This window comes from Phyllobates terribilis, unplaced genomic scaffold, assembly GCF_046119375.1.
Source record: "Phyllobates terribilis strain yellow unplaced genomic scaffold, ASM4611937v1 Scaffold_9__5_contigs__length_417890890, whole genome shotgun sequence".
NCBI classification, from domain to species: Eukaryota; Metazoa; Chordata; class Amphibia; order Anura; family Dendrobatidae; genus Phyllobates; species Phyllobates terribilis.
Genome location: NW_027362769.1, coordinates 52,984,027 through 53,003,748, shown reverse-complemented (window position 1 = coordinate 53,003,748; position 19,722 = coordinate 52,984,027). Strand labels below are relative to the sequence as shown.

The 19,722-nt window shown below is 42.9% G+C and overlaps 1 protein-coding gene across 4 annotated transcripts in view; it reads left to right on the top strand.

Annotated features, from left to right (window-relative positions):
• STRADB (STE20 related adaptor beta) overlaps positions 1–19,722 on the top strand; it is a 51,805-nt gene that overhangs the window by 5,071 nt on the left and 27,012 nt on the right. For all 4 annotated transcript variants that reach the window (XM_073646466.1, XM_073646468.1, XM_073646465.1 and 1 more), the window contains exons 4-7: positions 1,953–2,055; positions 4,121–4,242; positions 6,545–6,653; positions 16,439–16,562. In XM_073646466.1, the coding sequence (XP_073502567.1) occupies positions 1,953–2,055; positions 4,121–4,242; positions 6,545–6,653; positions 16,439–16,562 (458 nt within the window). The remainder of the gene's footprint in view (positions 1–1,952; positions 2,056–4,120; positions 4,243–6,544; positions 6,654–16,438; positions 16,563–19,722) is intronic.

Below are 19,722 nucleotides of genomic sequence, written 5' to 3'. Positions count from 1 at the left end.
GTGAGAAAAAGCTTTATTGTGCTAAATATTACCCAATATTCAGGAAAATTAGATACATGTATTTTAGCATCAGTGTATTTTTTGGTTAATCACTCCTGCTTTTAAAGGATTAACTTCTTTCAGTAAATTCCCTGTCCTAAGGGCAGGTGCACACGGATGTATTTTTAGTCTGAGTGTGATATGACAAAACATTGGATCACATTCAGACCAATGAGGCCAGGCATGTGTCCGATTTTTATTTCCTCGGACAGTGTCTGTCCAAGGGAAAAAAAAAATCGCTGCATGCCCGAGTTTGATCCAATATTTGTCCCACTCGAGAGAATCGGATCACACTCCGATCAGAGTGTGTGATCAGCATAATTGATCCAATTTTTTCAGATGACAAAAAATATGCTCGTTTGCACCTGCCTTTAGAGTAGACAACACATATTAGATCAGTGGAGGTCTGATTCACAGCATCTCTGACAATTTGAAGGGGCCTGCATTACTTTTGTGAGTACTGTGTCCTTTTCATTGTTTACTCTGGTCAGCACTGCACAATAACATACTTTTAGTAGCTGATGCGCTTGGTTCTGCGGCTGTGTACCATTCACTTAAATGTAATGAATAAAAAAAACACCTACAGGTGTGATTTTTTTTTTTTTTTTTTTTTAAATAAATCATGTGAGTGCTGCAAAAGTGGTAGCTGTATCAGTGACATTGGTAATTCACAGAAGAGTTAGTAGGTCAAGAGTGGTGAGTCAATCTTTGGTTCTACTATTCACATAAGAGAGGCACGAAGTCCTACTCAAATTTTATATTTTTAATTAAAAGTGTTGTGCAGTTAAAAAAAAAAAGTGTAGTGAAAGGAGCACAAATTAGGAAATTATGCAACATGCAAGTTACTAATATATTTCATGTATGAAAGCTGGCATTTGACTACGAGCTTGAGTCCCAAAAGGCATACTTAGGGTCCTGTGCTTGATACAAGACAGTGTTTCATGTGTAGAGGGGGCTTCTTGGCAAGATGACTTGTCTTTTCAAAAGTAAGCCAGCCTCCTTCTTTATACATTGATCGTGATAGAGAAGGGAGCTGGCTAAGTTATTGATTTGACCAGTCAGCCAGTACTTCACACAAAACTTTGGTCATCTGCCGACACAGGAACCACCGTTCTGTTTCAGTCACCGACTGGAAAAGGGGTCCTTCTAAGACCAGGGCACATTTCAGAAATAAAATATTAGTAATAGTGTATTAGTAAGTTGCATTGGATCAATTGAAGATCGTGATCCCCCAAGGACAGAAACTTTGCTTGAGACAAATGTTATTAATACAGATCAATCAATCAATGTAATGCCTGTGCATACGACACTGGTGATTGACAGCGCTGGCTTGGATGGAGCAAACATTACCTGCAGAGAAAGCCCCCCCCCCCCCCCCCAAAGTCCAAAACATATACTCACCTACCGGCTCACCATGCTGATCGCTGGATGTGTCCTCCACTACTTCCCCTAGGGCAAAACTCACATGACCTCTGCAGCCAGTCAGCTGGCACCGATTGGCTGAAGTGTTGACATTCCATAATACCCCAAAGAAACAATGTTCTAGTTCTCTCTTCATACTTGTAAGGGACCTTAAAGATTCTGCCAATCAGTGACAAATGATTGGCTGCAGTGGTCACATGATGTCTCTCACTGGAAGAGGAAGCGAGGAGACTGTAGTAGGACACGGCCAGTGGTATGGAAGAATGGGTCTGGTGGATGAGTGTATGTTTTTTTTTTCCTTTTAAGACAACTATTGCTCACATTACTGTTTTTTCCTACTGTTTATTTATTGTATCTTGATCCTTTTGCATGTGGGTCATTTTAAACATATTTTTTTATTTTTTCGAAATTCTTTAAAAGTTGATCTTTTTTGATCTATATGCAGTAATACCTGTTATGCTCCTCCGTTAATGTTCTCATCATACCTGCAGGCAGGCGAGCTGCCCCAGTGCTGGATCCCTCCTGTGCTTGGTGGGCATGACACACCAGTACGATACAATGAAGCCCACAACTATGAACTTCAACAGGAACTTGGTGAGTTTCGTGCTCCTCTATAGTGTATGAGATTATAGTTTTATATGTAAAGCTAATCGTAAAACAAGTCTCTTTATGTGTAAAGGTCACAGCATTGCTGAGGTATGCCATTAGCAATCTGAACGTGCAATCATGTGTCATGTCAGTGTATTACTTGTTCTTCAAGTGACACAAAGCCATCATATTTAGAAATAGAAAACTCAGTGAATCTGTGTAGATACAGGAACAAGCCTCCTGTCAGTCCCTTGTACGGATACTTGTTCTGTATCTGTGCATGCTAATGCATAGAGTGGACTCTTAAATGATCCCTGTCATTTCAACAAATTTTCCATAAATGAATAGTAGAAGCGAATATAGGAAACTTTGTGATGCATCTTATCAGCAAATTTTGATTGTTTCTCCTCCTATGACCTGCCTTTTCTCTGTCTCCAAGTCCCCTGGCCTCATACACTGAAAAAAAACCTCTGACTAAATAGTTCATCTTGCTCAAAGCAAGACAAACTAGCAATCCAGTGAGGTGTCTGGATACAACTAGCTATTAAAACCTATGGGGAGGGGAGGAGCAGAGTGAAGAAACAAGCAGATGCGGAGACACACAGACCTGCTGCAGCTAGTGCTTGATTTAACTTATCTCAGAGCTGGATTCACAGCTACGTTGCTCATTACTATTGAATGATTTCCTCCATGATACTGCTTTTTCTGAACATATCCTAAACAGAAAAAGAGCGAAAATCTTGCTGTTTGTACCGTGTATAGGAAGCATCACTGCAGTCTCCACACATAAGTTCAGAGACAATTGACAAGTAGAGAGAGTCTGTGGAGGGGAAAGCTGATGAAAAATATATATTGTGGGCATTTGTTTTTTTCCTCTTCTATGACAGAAGTTCTATGGTACATGGCCAATTGGCTGAAGGGAAAATTTGCTTCTTTATTACCGATGGTAGAGGTGGGAAGCATACATTTTTAACAGAGGAGAACAGAAGGTAAATCCAGATTGCATAGAATGTATACGTTTTGAGCAATAGTTTACTTAACGATAAGTATACACTCATATATACTTAAAAGCAGGGGTGCACAACCTGCGGCCCATTATGCCATTCTGCACAGCCCCCAACCACATGCACAGAAAGCTGCTCCACAGATTAACTATAAGCGAGCAGTCACACACTGAAGAGTAGCGGCAGCAGCTGAGGGGCGAGGATGGGCAGAAAGGAGCACAGGAATTGGACAGTAACATTAGGCAGTAAGTACAAACACTGTTACCTATTGTAGAGCCATGTGCATTCATCACCTCTCCCTTTTTAGGGCCTATTCACACTGTTTTCTTTGCAAAGATTTAGAAGCAGATTTTACTGCAAATAGTATACTCTTTGAATACTCTTCCTGCTGGTTTTCCTGGGAAATGTTCAAAATAATGTGAAAAAGCAGCAATAATATGTTCACTATAAGAGATTTTTCCTTTCAAATTAGTCAGAAACTTATTTAAAGAGTATTTGATGCTTTTTTGTGTGCTATTTCTAATTCCTTGTCAGAAACCTGGGAACGTATCATTAGAGTGCAGATTGGTGGCGGTAAGAGTCCTGTAAGTAGAATTTGCACCTATCAGACATTTATTGTATATACTTTTGATATGCCACTAATGTCACAGAAGGTAATACCCCTTTAATTTATAGTACAGCCTCCAGATTGGGTCAGTGTGACAATGTGGCCTTTGGACCAAAAAAGGTTATGCACCCCTGCTTTAGAGTAAGGTGGAAAATTTCAGATGAGTGATGGGTTAATGTGTGACCATTGTGACTACATTTTTAGAAAAAGGATTTCAAAGTTGCAATCTGGGTCCTTCTCTCAGCATCACCCAAGGTCCCCATTCTCATTAGATGGTGCCGAAATCCTCTGACTTTTATCTAATGCGCGTGGGGCATTTAGTTACTAGAAGAAAATCCGATTTGCTTAGTGCAGAATATTTATCATCTCATTCTATGACGATTGCTCCAATGACTCAGAAGAGTAGCTCTTTGCTGTCAGATGCTCCTTCACTTCTTACTTCATCTTATCAATCTTGTAGGAAAAAGTTTCAGTAACTTAACTACAATCTACCTCGCTCGACACACTCCTACGGGAACGCCGGTTACAGTGCAGCTCACCGATCTGGATGACTGTTCAGATGAACACATTATATTCTTACAGGTAACAAAAGGAGGTAAAACCTGATGAGGGCGATGTACTAAGATAAATGCACCAGAACTGTGGCTCGTACATGCTTCGCACTTCATTTGTTATACATTTTACACACTTTTTGTGCCTCACTTTACAAGTAGAAGAAGATAAAGTCTCCCATACACCTTATTCTGAACATGGCCGGACCTGCATATGTCAGTGGGATTGTCCGACAGTCTAATTTGTATGGGGGCCTCTCGACTTTTTCCCAACAGATGATGTAGAGAGTGAGAAGGATTTGGCCTTTTTGATTTCCAGCGGCCGATCCTTTTATTCTCTGGGAGATAAACCGCTGCCAGAGGAGTCTGGCAGTGGCCCCCTAATAGAGAACACAGGAGCGATCATCTGAGCTGAATATTTTTGTGTATCGGGAAGTCAGGGGCATACATAGAAATCAAGGCGCCCCATAGCAAAAGTCCTAACTTGTCCACCCCTTCCCTTACCCTTCCTTTACCCCCCCCCCCCAAAAAAAAGGAATATTCAGCAATGAATGCAGGGTCATGGTGCATAGGCACAATCACTGAAGGGTATACTTCCCAGCTTTTAAAGACAGGGAGCGAGCATGTATTGTGGCACGAACATAATTATGGTGCCCCTATTTAAGCCTCTTTGCATTCTGACACACTGCAATATCCGTTTTATGCCCCCCATAGGGTATGATGCATTCTATACACAGTGGGATATCCACACAGTGAATTTCCCCCACATTATTTAGCTTGACTGTCCGCCCCATAGTATGATGACCCCAAAATGCCCCCAACACTTTGATATCGCCACAGCTTCCCCTACATGTACCATGACACAGTATAATGGCCTCCACAGCCACCAAAAAGTATTCCCCTCCAACTGTTGCCCCACATACATTATGAGGCAAAAAGTGTTGAAATTAATCCAGCGGCTATGGGCAGTAGGATTTTTTTTCTTTTTTTTAAAACGTTAAGTTTAATTAGTACCCATTAAAATACAGTGCAGCATGTTGCAGCCACAGGGCTAGACTTAAAGAACAACAATCCTACGTGTTTCAGCTATAGGAAGCCTTAGTCGTGGATAGTGGCTGCAACATGCTGCACTGTATTTTAAGGGTACTAAATAAACTTAACGTTTTAAAAAAAAGAAAAAAATTCTACTGCCCATAACCACTGGATTAATTTCAACACTTTTTGCATGATCTTCAATTTGCCTGGAGCCGAAGCCAAATCCGTACGGGGGGGAGAATCCAGAACGTAGGAGGACGACTGAGAAGGGGTGAGCTGAATAACTCTCAAAATTTTTTCTTTACATACATTGAGACCCCACACAGTGTGGTGCATCCACAGTCATTCCACACAGTATAATGCCCACCACAGCCTCCCCCACTTCCGCCATCACCTCCTCCCACAACGTGATGCACCCAGGGTTCTCTCACATAGTATTATGCCCAAACAGCCACTCCACACAACATGATGCCCCCAAAGTGTCCCTCCACACAGTATGATGCCCACACACACAGTATGATAGCCCCCCTAGACAGCATGATGACTCCCACAAGCCACCATTCCCCCACACAGTATGCTGGTCCCCACAGACACCAACACACAGTATGATGGCCCCCACAGTCCCCCACACAGTATGACTCCCACAGCACCCTCTTCCCTCACACAATATGAGGCTCCTACAGCGGCCCACACAAATTTCCACCATTGTCCCCTCCACAAGTACTGACAAAAAAACTACATTCTCCTGCTGCTTCTTCGGTCTGGGCAGTGAGTTGACTGAGGCACGATCTAGTGAAATGCTCACGCCTGCTGCGCTGAAACTAAGACGCCAGGTGGGATACCCCAACTCATTGGCCCCATATCAGCCATGTGGTTCTCTGCTATGACTGGTTACTCCACTGGTTGGGGGAGATCGCTGTTCCCCAAAAGATCATTAAGCCAACAGTTATCTGAGCGGGCACTTAGAGGGAAGGGGCATGGCTTAGTTGGAAGAAGGTATAGCCTAAAATTCCTTAGTTTGTACACATCGTTTTGGCACAAAATACTTAATATACTAAGCTAACAAAAGGTGGTGAAAAGTTACACCAGCTTTATCATGCACCCAATAGGTTATAGGTGGAACTCCGTGGACTTATATCTACTTCCAACCTTAAAAACTATGCAACTATGTGACACTGTGATAAGTTTGGCACATTTTCGGACTGTTACGCTGTTTATCCATCTATCCCCGTATTTGTACGACACAGCCACTTCTCATAGATATTGTGTATTCTAATATACTTCGTCCTGTATTTCAGAATGAAGCTGTTATGTCATCATTTTTTCGGCATTGTAACATTATGGTTTCTTGGAAAATGTTTACTGTTGGGACGTGGCTTTGGGTTATTAACCCTTTTATGGCATATGGTGAGTTGCATACATAGAAAAGTCACAGTATGAGTACTGCTTCATGTTCATTTTCATGCAAATATATTTTCTTAGTAATGTCCATGCTACCACAACCATTCCATTATTTATAGAAATTGGAATGACATGTAGAAGGGGCATCCAAGAAAAGATATTTCTCATAGTGCCAATGATGTTTCCCCTGGAAAATGGATACTGTTGTGTTAAATATGTATTTTTTTTCTTAACACGCCAGTAAACTACAAGTGTGGTGTTTACCTCTAACGACCAACAAAAAAAATATATGAAAGATACGTTTTCAGACTAAGGCCAAAGCCCACTATCAGTATTTGGCCAGTATTCGGTCAGTATTTTTTCTCAGGAGTGGGAGCCAAAACCAGGAGTGGGTGATAAATGCAGAATTGGTGACTTGTTTCTATTATACCTTTTCTCTGATTGTTCCTCACCTGGTTTTGGCTCCCACTCCTGAGAAACAATACTGACCAAATACTGATCAAATACTGATAGTGGGGCCGTGGCCTAATGGTACAAATACAGTAAACAAATTAGTATGTCTGTACATTAAGCTGTGGTACGCCGTCAAAAACCAGGAGGCTTTGTAGTTTTGCTTTGTGGGTTTTTTTGCCATGCGGTTTCCAAATATTTAACATGTGTGGGCAACCTAAGGCTATGTTCACACATGTTGGGTTTTTCAGCGTCACAAATCTGCAGCAAAACCTAATCTCGGACAGGAAATCAGCTGCGTCAAAAACGCAGGTTTTGTGGCGGTTTTTTTCAGCGTTTTTTTCACTTTCTTTCTGTCTCTATTTATGCATATACATAAAGTTATGTGATAAAAAAGAACCACATTCTATTTTGCCTCAAAAACATTGACAAAACTCTGATGCAAATTTTGGTGCGTTTTTGATGCGTTTTTTTCACCACCCATTACTTCCTATGGGTGAAAAAACTCTGAAAGAAGTGACATGCTCTATTTTCCAAAAACCCAACCAAGGCACAAAAAATACCCAAAAGTGCCACCATTTTAAAAACTGCTCCCCTCAAAGTGCTCAAAACCACATTCAAGAAGTTTATTAACCCTACATGTGCTTCACAGGAATTAAAGCAACGTGGAAAGAAAACAATGAAAATGTAGCTTTTTCTCATAAAAATATTGCTTTAGCCCCACATTTTGCATTTTCACAAGGGTATCAAGAGTGAATGGACCATACAATTTGTTGTGCAATTTCTCCTGAGTATGCTGATATTTCATATGTGGTGGTGGAAAACCACTGTTTGGGCGCACGGCAGGGCTCAGAAGGGAAGGAGCGCCATTTGACTTTTGGAATGCAAAATTGGCTGAAATCAAGAGTGGATGCCATGTTGCATTTGCAGAGCCCCTGATGTGCCTAAACAGTGGAAAAAAAACAAAATGACACCCTTTTGGAAACTACACCCCTCAAGGAATCTATCTAGATGTGTGGTGAGCACCTTGAACCCTCAGGTGCTTCACAGAGTTTTATGTTGGAAATTTAAAATAAAAAATCTAATTTTTCCCACAAAAATGTTGCTTTAGCCCAAAATTTTTTACTTTCACAAGGGTAACAGAAGAAAATGGACCCCAAAATTTGTTGTGCAAATTCTCCTGAGTACGCCAATACCCCATTTGTGGTGGAAAACTACTGTTCGGGTGCATGGCAGGGCCCGGAAGGGAAGGAGCGCCATTTGATTTTGAAGTGCAAAATTGTCTGGAATCGATAGCAGATGCCAAGTTGTGTTTGCAGAGCCCCTGATGTGCCTAAACAGTGTTAACCCCCACAAAGTGCCCCCATTTTGGAAATTACTCCCCTCACGGAATTTTTCTAAGTGTGTGGTGAGCACCTTGAATCCCCAGGTGCTTCACAGAATCTTATAAAGTTGAGCCAGGAGAATGAAAAAATATGCTACCGTATATTCCGGCGTATAAGACGACCTGGTGTATAAGACGACCCCCCTACTTTCCTGTTAAAATATAGAGTTTAGGATATATTCACCGTATAAGACTACCCCTTTTCCAACGCATACCAAACACCGGTAAAAATTAAAAAAAAACAGATTTGAATTTAACATGGTCCTTTTTTAATTTAAATTCTTATGACATGCAGGTATATAGCAGGAAAACTGTCACTCATAAACATATTAAAATAGGGGGGACCCCACGTCATTTTTTGGGGGGGTCCTCCATTCTAATAGCTAGTAAAGGCTAGGTATTCAGCTGGGGGCTGATATTAGTAGCCTGGGAAGCTCCGTGGGTATTACCCCCTTCCCAGACTTCAAACATCTGCCCCAGCCGTCTGCTTAACCTCCGCTAGAGACTATAATGATGGTGGATCCCACGCCAATTTTCTTTTTAAAAAATCCTTTATTTTAACACTAAATGACAATTGAGGGGTTAATAAAGATGCAGTCCCTAAATTATTATTAATTTTGTAATTAATTTTTCCCAAAAATGTTGACGTGGGCTTCGCCATATTTTTGTGTCCAGCCAGGTACAGCAGGCAGGAACGGGCTGCCCCCAACCACCAGCTGCCTATTTGTACCTGGCCGGACACAACAATATAGGGAAGCCCTTTTTTTTTAATTATTTCATGAAATAATTAAAAAAAAAAGACGTGGGGCTTCGCCCTATTTTTGTGTCCAGCCAGGTACAACTAGGCAGCTGGGGGCTGGAATCTGCAGCGCAGGGAGACCCAAGCTTTCTGGGCCCCCCCCGCTGCAAATTGCAGTCCGCAGCCACCCCGGAAAATGGCGCGTTCATAGAAGCGCCATCTTCTGGCGCTGTACCCAACTCATCCAGGGCCCTGGTGCGGTGGCTCACTGGGTAATAAAGGGGTTAGGGCCAGCTTGGCATTATCAGCTGGCCCTAAGCCCGAAATTCATGGGGTCACGCCAATATTAGACATGACCACCATGAATTTCTAGTAAAGTAATTAAAAAAAACACAACACCCAGAATAAAGTCCTTTAATTGAAATAAAGACACAATTTTTTAATGTTCTAAATTAAACCATACTTACCATCACGCCCATTCCAGCTGAAGCCAACGATCTCCTGAAATAAAAGAAAAATAATAAAGCAACCTCATCCTTACCTCTCCATGGTTCCCAGGACCGGTCCAGCTCTGCTACATTCACATGACAGGCTGCACCGCAGCAGAACGCTGCCGTTCAGCTTGCCATGCGGCAGACACTGAGAAGCGCAGGCTTGCTTGTGCTCCTCAGTGTCTGACTGTGACGGCATCCAGATGAGCCGAGATCATGTCCAATGAACTCTGCTCACCTCATGCACGTCACTGACAGCGTGGGAAAATTCTCCTGCTCCCCGCATGCGCAGTAGAAGTTTCCCACGCTGTCAGTGACGGACGTCCAGGAGGTGAGCTGAGTTCATTGTCGGCTCATCTGGATGCCGTCACAGCGAGACACTGAGGAGCGCAAGCATGCCTGCGCTTCTCAGTGTCTGCGGGATGACAGGCTGGATGGCAGCGTTCTGCTGCGGTCCAGCCTGTCATCTCGATGTAGCAGAGCTGAAGCTGTCCTGGGAACCATGGAGAGGTAAGGATGAGGTTGCTTTATTATTTTTCTTTTATTGCAGGAGATCGTTGGCTTCAGCTGGAATGGGTGTGATGGTAAGTATGGTTTAATTTAGAACAATAAAGAATTGTGTCTTTATTTCAATTAAAGGACTTTATTCTGGGTGTTTGTGTTTTTTTTAACTTTGACTATGGGGTTAGTAATGGGGGTGTCTTATAGACGCCTCTCCATTACTAACCTGGGCTTGATGTCAGCTGGCATTATAAGCTGACATCAGCCCCAACTCTATTACCCCCTGCCACCGCACCAGGGCAGCGTGGAAGAGCGAGGCTAAGTGCCAGAATTGGCGCATCCTATGAATGCGCCATTTCTGGGGCGGCTGACGGCTGGTGTTTCTAGCCTGGGAGGGGGCCAATATTCATGGCTCCCTTCCTGGGCTATTAATATCAGCCCCCAGCTGTCTGCCTAGCCTTTGCTAGCTATTAAATTAGGGGGGACCCCACGTCATTTTTTTTGGGGGGTCCCCCATTTTAATAGCTAGTAAAGACTAGGTATACAGCTGGGGGCTGATATTAGTAGCCTGGGAAGCTCCGTGGGTATTACCCCCTTCCCAGGCTTCAAACATCTGCCCCAGCTGTCTGCTTAACCTCCGCTAGAGCCTAAAATTAAGGGGAACCCCACGCCAATTTTTTTAATAATAAATCCTTTATTTTAATACTAAATGACAAGTACAGTAACCAACACTATCACTGTACTTCATATATATGTGACTGACATGTTTCTATCTATCTAATCTATGTGTGAAGCTCTATTCTGTCTGTTATAAATTGTCGGGTACAGATGCTGAATTGCCGGCCGGCTTTTTTAAAGAGACGGTGCATGAAAACACTATTATTTGTTTTAATAAATCCTTTACACTAAATGACAAGTACAGTAAGCAATACTGTCACTGTACTTCATATATATGTGACTGACATGTTTCTATCTATCTAATCTATGTGTGAAGCTCTATTCTTTCTATTCTAAATTGTCGGGTGCCGGCTTATGCCGCTGCTGAATTGCCGGCTTTTCATATATTGTCACAGAAGCGATGCGAACTTCCCTGCTCCGGACACAGCGCAGCGCTTCTGTGACAAGTGAAAGCTGTCGGCACAGAAGCCCTGCGCTGTGTCCGGAGCTGGGAATACGCAGCGATATGTCAGTTTCAGCACAGAAGCGCTGACTGTCTGGACCTACCGCCGCCGTATTTTAACTCCCTCCACCTTATATTAACTCCGACATGGCAGGGATACGGCCACGGCAGCTTATTAACACCCCCAGAGTATCCCCGCATGTCAATTTCTGAAAGTTTAAAAGCATTACCGGCGTATAAGACGACCCCAGACTAGACAGAAGATTTTTCAGTCTTCAAAAGTCGTCTTATACGCCGGAATATACGGTATTTCCCACAAAAAATGTTGCTTTTGACCACCCAAATTTTTCACATTCATAAGGGAACCAGAAGAAAATAGACCTCAAAATTTGTTGTGCAATTACTCCTGAGTACACTGATACCCCACATGTGGTGGAAAGCTACTGTTTGGGCGCACTGCCGAGCTTTAAAAGGAGTGTGTAACGTTTTAGAGCGCAGACTTTGATGGAATTGTTTGCAAGCGCTATGTCACATTTGCAGAGCCCTAGAGGTGCCAAAACAGTAGAAACTCCCTATAAAGTGACCCTATATTGGAATTGATCTAGTGTTTTCCTGGTAAGTGGATTTTATAATATGATGGCATATGTAAGTTGTATAGAGTACATCAGGTTGGCATACAGGTGCATCTCACTAAATTAGAATATCATCAAAAAGTTAATTTATTTCAGTTCTTCAATACAAAAAGTGAAACTCATATATTATATAGAGTCATTAAAAACAGAGTGATCTATTTCAAGTGTTTATTTCTGTTAATGTTGATGATTATGGCTTAGAGCCAATGAAAACACAAAAGTCCTTATCTCAGTAAATTAGAATACTTCATAACAACAGCTTGAAAACGTTTTTTAAAATCCGAAATGTTGGCCTACTGAAATGTATGTTCAGTAAATGCACTCAATACTTGGTCGGGGCTCCTTTTGCATCAATTACTGCATCAATGCAGCGTGGCATGGAGGCGATCAGCCTGTGGCACTGCTGAGGTGTTATGGAAGCCCAGGTTGCTTTGATAGCAGCCTTCAGCTCGTCTGCATTGTTGGGTCTGGTGTCTCTCATCTTCCTCTTGACAATACCCCATAGATTCTCTATGGGGTTAAGGTCAGGCGAGTTTGCTGCCAATCAAGCACAGTGATACTGTTGTATTTAAACCAGGTATTGGTACTTTTGGCAGTGTGGACAGGTGCCAAGTCCTGCTGGAGAATGACATTTCCATCTCCAAAAAGCTTATCAGCAGAGGGAAGCATGAAGTGCTGTAAAATTTCCTGGTAGACAGTTGCGCTGACTCTGGTCTTGATAAAACACAGTGGACCTACACCAGCAGATGACATGGCTCCCCAAACCATCACTGATTGTGGAAACTTCACACTAGACCTCAAGCAGCTTGGATTGTGGCCTCTCCACTCTTCCTCCAGACTCTGGGACCTGGATTTCCAAATGAAATGCAAAATTTACTTTCATCTGAAAATACCTTGGACCACTGAGCAACAGTCCAGGTCTTTTTCTCCATGGCCCAGGTAAGACGCTTCTGGCGTTGTCTATTGGTCATGAGTGGCTTGACACAAGTATGCGACACTTGTAGCCCATGTCCTGGATACGTCTGTGTGTGGTGGCTCTTGAAGCAATGGCTCCAGGAGCAGTCCACTCCTTGTGAATCTCCCCCAAATTTTTGAATGGCCTTTTCTTAACAATTTTTTCAAGGCTGCGATTATTCCAGTTGCTTGTGCACCTTTTTCTACCACACTTTTTCCTTCCACTCAACTTTCCATTAGTATGCTTGGATACAGCACTCTGTGAACAGACAGCTTCTTTAGCAATGACCTTTTGTGGCTTATCCTCCTTGTGGAGTGTGTTAATGACTGCCTTCTGGACATCTGTCAAGTCAGCAGTTTACCCCATGATTGTGGAGCCTACTGAAACAGACTAAGGGACCTTTTTAAACGCTTTGGAAGCCTTTGCAGGTGTCTTTTGTTAATTATTCTAATTTACTGAGATAATGACTTTTGTGTTTTCATTGGCTGTAAACATCAACATAAATAAACACTTGAAATAGATCACTCTGTTGTATTGACTCTATATAATATGAGTTTCACTATTTAAATTGATGAACTGAAATAAATTAACTTTTTGATGATATTCTAATATTTTGAGAAGCACCTGTATGTGTGTGTGTTGGATAGCCACTTTTTATTTAGTTGTGCTTTTGGTGTAAACTTTCTTTTATTACATTTAGAATAGAAGAAAGAAAAGGGAAAAAAAAAGAATAGAAAAAAAAATCTAAAAATAAAGAGGAGGATATAAAAATTTGGTAAAATTTAAAAAAACGTACCAAATGGACGACAGTAAAAACCAGGGCTGTGAAGTCGGTAAGCCAAACCACCGCCTTCTCAATTTCCCAGACTTCTGACTCCAGAGCACTGGTCACTATTAAGCATGTACATAAAGTGCAGCACAGATTCATCTCAACTAAAAGCCGAGATCAGAAATAGAACAGACATTCATAGGACATTTCATAACTTTCCCAAACTCTTTTTAAAACATTTACGGCACATCCTGCATTGAACTATTGAACCTAATTTATTATATATTTTAGGAGTCGGAGTCTATCTATTTTATACCGACCCCCAACTCCGACACCAAAATGGACACCGACTCCACGACTCTGACTCCACAGCCCTGGTAAAACAATTACTGAGCGCCCGCAACTAAATTACTTTAAGCCTAATTGTATGCAGTGGAATAAAACTGTAGTATAATTGCTACAAGAATTTTCCACTAAAATACAGAAACTACAATTCCTAAACAGACATCAGTAAAAACAATTACCGAGTGCCCGCAACTATCGAACACTAATTGTGATTATATTTTAGTAAATAATGCTGTAGTAGAAGCTGGTTACTCCTGTATATTTTACTGTCTCTTATCTAGCCCTATCAACTAATATATCAATTATTATTTTTATTTGATTCTTTTTTTTTTTACACTTTTTTTAAAAAAAAAAGTCCTAAGCCAAAAGTGAGCACTGATGCTGATCAGTGATGTGAGTCACCGATTAGCGGCTGGAGGATGCATGCAGGTGGTGCAAAAGGGGGGAAAAAATGGACAGGGAAAAAAAGTCCTAATTTAAGTGAGAGTCAGCATGGATGCCGATCAGTGATGTACATCACTGATTAGCGGCTCAGTGGCTGCAGGACGCACGCATGGAGGTGGTGCAAAGTGGGGGGAATTGAAAGGGGACAAAAAAGTCCTGGCCAAAAGTGAGCAGGGATGCCGATCTGTGATGTGCGTCACTGATAACAAGGCTGTGGAGTCGGAGTCTGTGTCCATTTTGGTGGAGTTGGAGTCAGTATAAAATGGACCGACTTCTAAAATGTATAATAAATTGGGTACAGTAGTTCAGTACAGGATGTGCTGTAAATGTTTTCATAAGAATTTGGGAAAGTTATGAAATGCCCTATAAATTTCTGTTCTGTTCCTGATTTAAGTATCTAGGCTTTTAGTTGAGATGAATCTGTGCTGCACTTTATGTACATGCTGTGGAGTTGGAGTCGGGAGTCAGGGAAATTGAGGAGTCGGAGTTAGTCGGTGGTTTGCCTTGCCAACTCCACAGCCCTGACTGATAAGCGCGCGGCGGCTGCAGGACGCATGCACAGAGGTGGTGGAAAAGAAAAAAACTGCCAAAAATAAAGCGATCTAGTATTGATCAGCGTTCGGTGGCAAAAGAAGGGTGGTGAAGAGGTTAGGGAAAGGGGAGAGAGGGATTGGGGTGGATTAGAAAAAAAAGCAGGGACAGGAACAGGTCAGGAAGGTCTTCTGTTCTTCAACTCTTCAGTCAGCACCAGAAGTAATGGCACAGGCTGAAATAGTCTGTGGCACCACAAGGCCCAACAGATCGGCAGCAGAATGACACAGTGGACGCTTTGCACATGTCTCCAATCTGGAATGAGGCGAGGCAGTGCAGAGCGGTCACTGAGCGGTCAGACTGCCCTCCTGCTCACTGATTCGTGTGAACAGACGTCATCGTCCAATTGCACCAATCAGCACTGGGGCTGCGGTCTTTTAGCACAAGCTTATGACCAATGCTGTTATAGCACCGATCATAGCAGGATATCAATGTTTCCATTTGCCGAAACTATGAAATCGCTGTGATTGGCTGTTCAGAACTGAACAGCCTATCACAGCGATCGTAGTTGTGGAGGAGGGGGGTTAAACCCCCCCGTGGCGACCAGTCCCAGTGCCCTGCTGTCAGACACAGCAGGCACGTTGACCCGGTCACCGTGTCCAAAGGTTGCTATGGTGTAAGTTTACATCATTGGTTGTGAACCCCCTTCCTGACCATGACAAAAACGTACCTCGAAGGTCGTGAAGGGGTTAAAAAGGACCTGTCACCAAATTTAGTTGAACTGGACACAGGATATAATAGTGGCTGCAGTGTGGAATAAAACACCAAGTTGGTGTTATCAGACAGTTTTCACTGGGGGGTGTCTTTCTCCTCCCTGTATGATGCTGACCAATCATAAACCTGCACTAGCACTCAAAGGAAAAAAGAACACGCCCCCACCATAGCTCAGAGCAAGTTTCTCAGTGTGTGAGATGTAATGATAGGGCCCTGATCTTTTGGTCTAACCTCCTGCATGAGTCAATGTGGGGGGAGGGGCTGTGTAGCTGAGCTAACCTATGGTAGGGAGCATTTCTTTCCTTTGAGTTTTGCTGCCTATGATTGGTCAACATCATACAGGGAGAAGAAGTGCACACCCCCAGTGAAAACTGATGACACTCACTTGGACTAAAAATACTGGACTAATACTTTGATTGCTAATATCTCCGCAACGGACCTGCAAAATTAATAAAAAACAAAAACGTTTTATTTCGCTTTGCAGACACATCCTGTGTCCAGTTCAACATGTAAAACTTGGTGACAGGTCTTCTCTAAAGTGGTGACAGCCAGCTACTTTCACCTGCCAGTTTTCGAATATGTAGGTGTACAAGTTTGTGTTCTGTCTAGAGAAGATTTGAGGAATATATTTAGCCAATCATTCTTCTTTTTTGTAGGCTCCGCCAGCAATCTCGTGAAGACATATTATCCGGAAGGCATGAGTGAACTTTTAATTGGAAACATTTTGTTTGAAACGTTAAAAGGGTTAAATTATTTGCACCAGAACGGATATATTCACAGGTAGGAAAAAAGTATATTGTATTTTACTTAAAGCACACATTGCCTGAATGTAAAAATTAAAGCTTGCCCTTTTAGAGAAAAAATTACACTTTTTTCTTTTTTCCAGTGTTTTCCTGACTTTTTTTAAATTATTTCTAAAATCAACAAGAATGCAGTAGCCAGGTGTGACCTGTAAGGCAATAATGAAAGATTAAACCTACTTTTGTTTTCTATTTGTGACTTAAATTTTGGTGTCTTTTTTGGGGTGAAATATTTTTAAACTGCAGCATGTTCGAGATGGAGTGTTTTTTTATGTGGGTTCCCTTAGACATTTCTACAGGACTGAATATGTTAAAAAATTCTATAAAAGCCATTTAAAGAAGCACTCCCATCAAAGTTTATATTCTCTTAACTTATTGCAATCATCACATTATACACACGTGGTCAAAATTGTTGGTACCCCTCGTTTAATGAAAGAAAAACCCACAATGGTCACAGAAAAAAATTGAATCTGACAAAAGTAATCTTTATATATAATCGTCTTATCCCGTCTGTCTTTCTCTCTGTCCAGGAAATCCCGTGTCGCTCATTGGTCCGGCAGCGGCCAATCAGCGCTGCGGCATTTCTGAAAAAAGATGGCGGCCATTAGCGGCTCATCTGCGGGACGGAGCTCAGCGACGATGCAGCCGTGAGATGACCGGCGCGAGGCGCTCATCTCCCGACCGCCGGCTAGGGTGTCAAGGGAGGACCGGGGAGCGGCGCTGCGGGTCGGGATACTTCTGCTGCGAGCACCCGCTCATGTCCCGGGTTCTCGCAGCGGAAGTAGCCGCACAGGCAGCCCCTTTCCTCACCAATGCGATTCCGCTCCCCGGTCCTCACCAATACGATTCGCTGATTGGTCGCGATCTCTCGCCGTTACCAATCACTGATCTTGGCCCAAAAGTTAAACACCGCTGTGCTGATTGGTCGCGGCCGCTGCCCGCGACCAACCACCGATTTGGGCGCCACATTTAAATAGCGTCCGCGATCAATCAGCACAGCGGTGTTTAAATGTGTCTGCAAGATCGGTGATTGGTCGCGGGCGCTATTTAAATGTGGCGCCCAAATCAGTGATTGGTCGTGGGCAGCGTCCGCGACCAATCAGCACAGCGGTGTTTAACTTTTGCGGCAAGATCAGTGATTGGTCACGGCCGAAGACCGCGACCAGTCACCGATTTGTGCGCCACATTTAAATAGCGCCCGCGACCAATCACCGATCTTGCAGAGACATTTAAACACCGCTGTGCTGATTGGTCGCCGATGCTGCCCGCGACCAATCACTGATTTTGGCGCCACATTTAAATAGCATCCGCGACCAATCACCGATCTTGCAGACTCATTTAAACACCGCTCTGCTGATTGGTCGCGGTTACCGGTGACGAATAATCAGCATTATTGGCGCCACATTTAAACACCGCTCTGCTGATTGGTCGCGGCCGTGACCAATCACCATTATTGGCGCCAAATTTAAATACCGCTCTGCTGATTGCGCCCGGTCGGCTGCATACATATTCTAGAATACCCGATGCGTTAGAATCGGGCCACCATCTAGTAATAAATTAAAAATCTATGAAAATGAACAAATGAGAGTCAGTCAGTACTTTTCAACCCTGCTTTAAACTCATGAAATAGGCCTGGACAGAAATGATGGTACCCCTGAAAATAATGTGACAAAAGGGACATGTTAAATCAAGCTGTGTCCACTAATTATCATCACAGGTGTCTACAATCTTGTAATCAGTCAGTGGGCCTGTGTATAGTGTACTCACCAGCCAAGGGTTCAAGAAAAATGCACACCAGGACGCAGCCGGCCCCCTTTTGTAAGAAGGAGGTAACACAGGTACAGAATGCTGATAAACAATCACTCTCAACCTCTCACTGGAGGAGCGACTGCCCAGCATTAAAACTGCACAAGTTGAAACTTGCAATAGGGTGCAGCCAGGCCCATTTAATGGTGACCTTGTGAATGGGGGCTTTGCACCTCTGCGATGCACAGATAGGGTGCCGGGCATACCGCCTAATCGAATAGGAGGGGCGTGTAATAGGATGCTGACCAGGCACGGTGCCGCGAGTGTGTGAATTGCACCCTATTGCAAGTTTCATCTTGTGCAGTTTTAATGCTGAGCATTCTGCACCTGTGTTACCTCCTTCTTACAAAAAGGGGGCCGGCTGCGTCCTGGTGTTCATTTTTCTTAAACCCTTGGCTGGTGAGTACCATTGCCTTTTTGCTGTTTTGCTAATTTGACTTTGGAATTTTTAAAAAAAATCTGTTTATTGTTCTGGCTATGCTGTTTGCCTGTATATAGGGCTACAGATACTCACTGTGCTGTTTGGTGACATGGTGTGTACCACACTCAACATGGACCAGAGGAAGCAAAGGAAAGAGTTGTCTCAGGAGATTAGAAAGAAAATTATAGACAAGCATGTTAAAGGTAAAGGTTATAAGACCATCTCCAAGCAGCTTGATGTTCCTGTGACTACAGTTGCACATATTATTCAGAAATTTAAGATCCATGGGACTGTAGCCAACCTCCCTGAGCATGGCCGCAGAAGGAACATTGATGACAAATCAAAGAGACGGATAATACGAATGGTAACAAAAGAGCCCAGGATAACTTCTAAAGAGATTAAAGGTGAACTTCAAGCTCAAGGAACATCAGTGTCAGATCGCACCATCCGTGGTTGTTTGATCCAAAGTGGACTTCATGGGAGACGACCAAGGAGAACACCATTGTTGAAAAAAAATCGTAAAAAAGCCAGACTGGAATTTGCCAAACTACATGTTGACAAGCCACCAAGCTTCTGGGAGAATGTCCTATGGACAGATGAGACAAAAATGGAAGTTTTTGGCAAGTCACATCAGCTCTGTGTTCACAGACAGAAAAATGAAGCATATCAAGAAAAGAACACTGTCCCTACTGTGAAACATGGAGGAGGCTCTGTTATGTTCTGGGGCTGCTTTGCTGTATCTGGCACAGGGTGTCTTGAATCTGTGCAGGGTACAATGAAATCTCAATACTATCAAGGGATTCTAGAGAGAAATGTGCTGCCCAGTGTCAGAAAGCTTGGTCTCAGATGCAGGTCGTGGGTCTTGCAGCAGGATAATGACCCAAAACACACAGATAAAAACACCCAAGAATGG